This window comes from Sabethes cyaneus, chromosome 2 (genome assembly GCF_943734655.1).
Source record: "Sabethes cyaneus chromosome 2, idSabCyanKW18_F2, whole genome shotgun sequence".
Classification (NCBI taxonomy): Eukaryota; Metazoa; Arthropoda; class Insecta; order Diptera; family Culicidae; genus Sabethes; species Sabethes cyaneus.
This window is the reverse complement of record NC_071354.1, coordinates 195,131,347-195,135,514: the sequence shown is the minus strand read 5'-3', so window position 1 is coordinate 195,135,514 and position 4,168 is coordinate 195,131,347. Positions and strand designations below refer to the sequence as shown.

The window sequence follows — 4,168 nt, the reverse complement described above, 5'->3', positions numbered from 1 at the left end:
TGAGTTTGAGGTAGTCGATGAATTTGTCTACCTTGGCTCACTGGTAACGGCGGACAATGATACCAGCCGTGAGATTCGGAGGCGTATTATCAGCGGAAGTCATGCTTACTATGGGCTCCACAAGCAATTGCGGTCGAGCAGACTAAGTCCCCGTACAAAGTGCACCCTGTACAAGACGCTTATTAGACCGGTTGTTCTCTACGGGCATGAAACATGGACAATGCTCGAGGAGGACCTGCGAGTGCTCGGAGTTTTCGAACGACGAGTGCTAAGAACGATCTTCGGCGGCGTACAGGAGAACGGAGTATGGAGGCGGAGGATGAACCATGAACTCGCACAGCTCTATGGCGAACCCAGTATTCAGAAGGTAGCTAAAGCTGGACGGATGCGATGGGCAGGGCATGTTGCAAGAATGCCGGACAACTACCCTGCAAAGATGGTGTTCGCCTCAAATCCGGTAGGAACAAGACGACCAGGAGCGCAGCGAGCAAGATGGTTAGGCCAGGTGGAGCGAGATCTGGCGGAGAGTACTCGGTGTCCGAGGAATTGGAGAGCGGTAGCCCTCAACCGAGTTACATGGAGAAATTTTGTTCAACAGGCTTTGTCTTAGGACGGCAAGCCACCTAAGTAAGTAAGTACGAACGACCAGAAATTGGACAAAAATCTCTTGAAAAAATTAGACCAAATGAGGGCTTTTATAAATGGAAAAATATAACTTTCATACCCCTCAGTTTGGTGCAATTGGAATTCGTGTTTTTATCCTGCCTTTGCTTTCTAGGGGCCCTATAAGTCTTCTCAATAACCCCATTAGTATCGCATAAAAATACGATATATTTTCTTTGCTATGTCGAAGATTGGGAGAACACAGTAATGGTAATTCGTTGTGTCTGTGATATTTAAATGATGATCTCGGTATAAGCGGCAATAAATTCAAACTTTGCAATATCAATTCAACATTATACTGTTTTATTTATATTTTAGATCATACTATTCTCTTTGAGATACATTGTGCTTAATAATTTAAATTTATGCTATTTTTGTATGATAACAAATATGAATTGACTGCATTTGCCAAATGATTTTAACATCAACTCAACGACAGGGTGCTGTTTATTATTCTTGCAGATCCTATGAAACTTGCTACGTATAAAAATTTGCTTTGGGCCATTGTCTGTGTTTTGTTTTCTAGAATTTTATATTGATTGGCATTCGAAAAGGGTGTGACTGTTGTTTTTCAATCCTAAACTACCGAAACATAACGAGACTCGTAAAAAATCAAATGAAACAAACAAAAAACTGTACAAAAAATTCTAATTCATTCTCAGAAAGTATTATCAATCCCATGGCTGAGTTGACGTGAGAGTGAAAGTTGAAATTTCTTTTCTGAAATCACTTAGCTATAAGTAAAGGCTTCCTTGTCAGAGAATTGGTTGTGTTAGTGGGTGACGAGTATTTGCTCCAAATGACGGAAAAAGGACTGCTGACTGTTTGCAACGAATTAAACCCCATCTTTTCTTCATACGACTGGTACATTTCGTGACGTTTGAACATTGCTTACAAATCCACTGAGGAATGATGCACATTTTGCCTATTCATTATGCTGTTATCACTGATCAGACGATGAGCACATGCGGATGTGTAATGTGTTTTGACGTATACACGCAAAGTAACTGACAGGTGATGTGATAATGGATGACTAAAACAGTGTCAATTTCTGTTTCAAAACGTGAGATATAATTTTTATGCATTAAATAAATAAAACACTTGTGAAATCTTTGGACCTTCATCTAGCTGATGTAATGGTATGAATAACTTACTAGTTCTTAACTACCTACCGCAATGAAAATGACCAGAGGTTTATTCAGCTAGGATGCACCCACTAAATTCTAATGTGCGCCAAATTATTACTTTGCGCTGCCTACACGCAGTTGTAATCATAGAAACGTCGAAAGACACGTTCACTGCTATCTGCACCCATTGAGCTGTCCATCGATGCAATATTATCTAAAATCGCGGTCGGAATTTCCAACCTTAGTAATTTTACGCGAGAGCAGTTGAGCATATTGTCACAGACAATAGCTTTCTTCAGTACAAATATAAGTCCCTAGCAGTTAGCAAAGATCGACTTCACTAAATCTAACCCTACTTTCAGATAACATGTTTTGTCCAGCAAATATAATAAACTACATCGTCTACTAGTCTGTAGTACTCAATCTATGAGTTTATCAGACATTATTTCGTTACGTTTTGGTCAAAATGCCAAATTCATTAACATTCTCATTAGCGTGTTCTGTTTTATGTCACGCCATATGTTGCGTCCGGTTTGCCTTAAGTTCATGAAACTCCTGCAGAAGCTGATATAAGTCACCTTTTAAATTTGAATTCTCTTCTTTTAATTGCTGAATAATGGTTTTCATTTCCTCGGAATACACTCGTATTGAGTCCATTTCGGACTTCATCTTTTCATAGCTTTCGATTTGCAGTCGAAACTGCTGATTCTCCCGACTCAAGCTCTGATAGTCCTGTTTTATTTTGTAAATTTCTTGAACCAATTTGTCCACCTTCTCGTGTTTCCTCTGACGAACGACCGGCGTGGAATTGTCCGCTGCCATCATGGTTATGTTCTCGATGCGACTGCGGATGGCGCTCATGTCGTCGCTGAATGCCCGCAGCGACGCCTGGGTCATATTTTCCGTTTCGATCAACTTCTGGATCTCCCGTTTGGACTGCTTCATCTCCTGCATTATGTGCTGTGAGTGCAGGTTCAATTCGTTGACGTAGTTGGAAAAGTACAAGTTAGACTTCTTCAGAATAGTTAACGCTTTACCCTCGGAACAACATATGCCATCCACCATCTTTTCTTTGCACTTGAGGGAGTTGAATAGTTTATACTCTTTGATGTTTATTTTTTGAAAGAATATAATCATTTCAGCAAGATTTTCACAATTCCAGTCGTTACCGTAAATGTGAACGATGTTGATGCGTGGGAACATGGTGCGCATGTTTTCGAACTCCATATACATTAAGCCATTGTTGAAGAGATGCAAGGTTTCCAGATTTGGAAACTGTTTCAGTACGTTGATATCCAAGTACGATAAACGATTGTCATTCAGGTATAAAGTCGTCATATATTCAAGTTTTCCTTGCATAGAATTTTTTACGATTGCCATATTGTTAACCGACAAGTCCAATATGCGCAGATTTTTCATTCGCTGGAATAAGCATAGATCGATTGATCGCAGATCATTATGGGACAGATCTAGAATCTCGAGATTTTCAAAAAATGAAACATTTTCAATGGCTTTTAGCCTATTATGACCCAACTCCAGCTTTCGTAACATAGGAACGGAATTTGTGTCGTAGCTGATTGTATTAATACGATTTCGCTCGGCATCCAGATGCAGCAAATTCGGAGGGATATAAATACTGTGCAGATTTTGCCACCAAACACGGAGTTCCTGCAGTTTTGGGAACGTGCTGTAGATATTGTCCGGCAATACAATCATTGCTGATTCTCGAAACTTAATTTTCGTTGTCTCGTTGTCTGGGGCTATCAGTTGAACATTACTCGCTTCATCCAAACTGTTGATTCGAACTCCTTGAAAGATGCAAAATCCGTCTGAGTTCACAGTGCACGTATAATTCACCGTTGAGATCGAAACCACATAGTTCAGAAAAGCAGCAGCAAACAAGGCGCTGTAGCACACACACAAGAAAACAATTTTTCAGTAAATATCACATAAGTCACTATTCAGATTATTGAACTTACATATTCCGATACATTTTTATTGATCTTCCTATTGAACACACTTTTGCAAAATACAAATAAGTATTTCTTCCTCATCCAATCCAACTTCACAGGCGTTGGCTATTGCCCAATCCCAACTTCTACCACTGGCGGAAGGTTCTGAACATGACCCACGAACTGATGTCTACGCACCGAAAAAAGGGACGGATCTTTTGTTTTAAGGAAAATTTCGAACCCGATCAGACCGGCTGAAGATTCGCGCCTACACTGACCGGCCACTGGGACTCGGTCAATGTTTTTATAGAATCGTTCGTTATCACCAGCAAGCAGCAATGCACAGCGGCAGGCCAATCGATCGTGACAAGACGGCTAGGCTGCGCGGAGAAAATCCTTCACTGCGTGATGCGACTGATTTCTCAC

General features: G+C 40.5%; 1 protein-coding gene across 1 annotated transcript; it reads right to left on the bottom strand.

The window, feature by feature from the left end:
• Positions 1-1,014: 1,014 nt before the first annotated feature.
• On the bottom strand, positions 1,015-3,926 carry LOC128737308 (leucine-rich repeat-containing protein 49-like). Its single transcript, XM_053831923.1, has 2 exons — positions 3,770-3,926; positions 1,015-3,696 (listed from the first exon to the last, which is right to left on the bottom strand). The coding sequence occupies exons 1-2, from the start codon at positions 3,781-3,783 to the stop codon at positions 2,301-2,303; spliced, it is 1,410 nt and encodes a 469-aa protein (XP_053687898.1). The 5' UTR covers positions 3,784-3,926; the 3' UTR covers positions 1,015-2,300.
• Between the last annotated feature and the right edge of the window lie 242 nt (positions 3,927-4,168).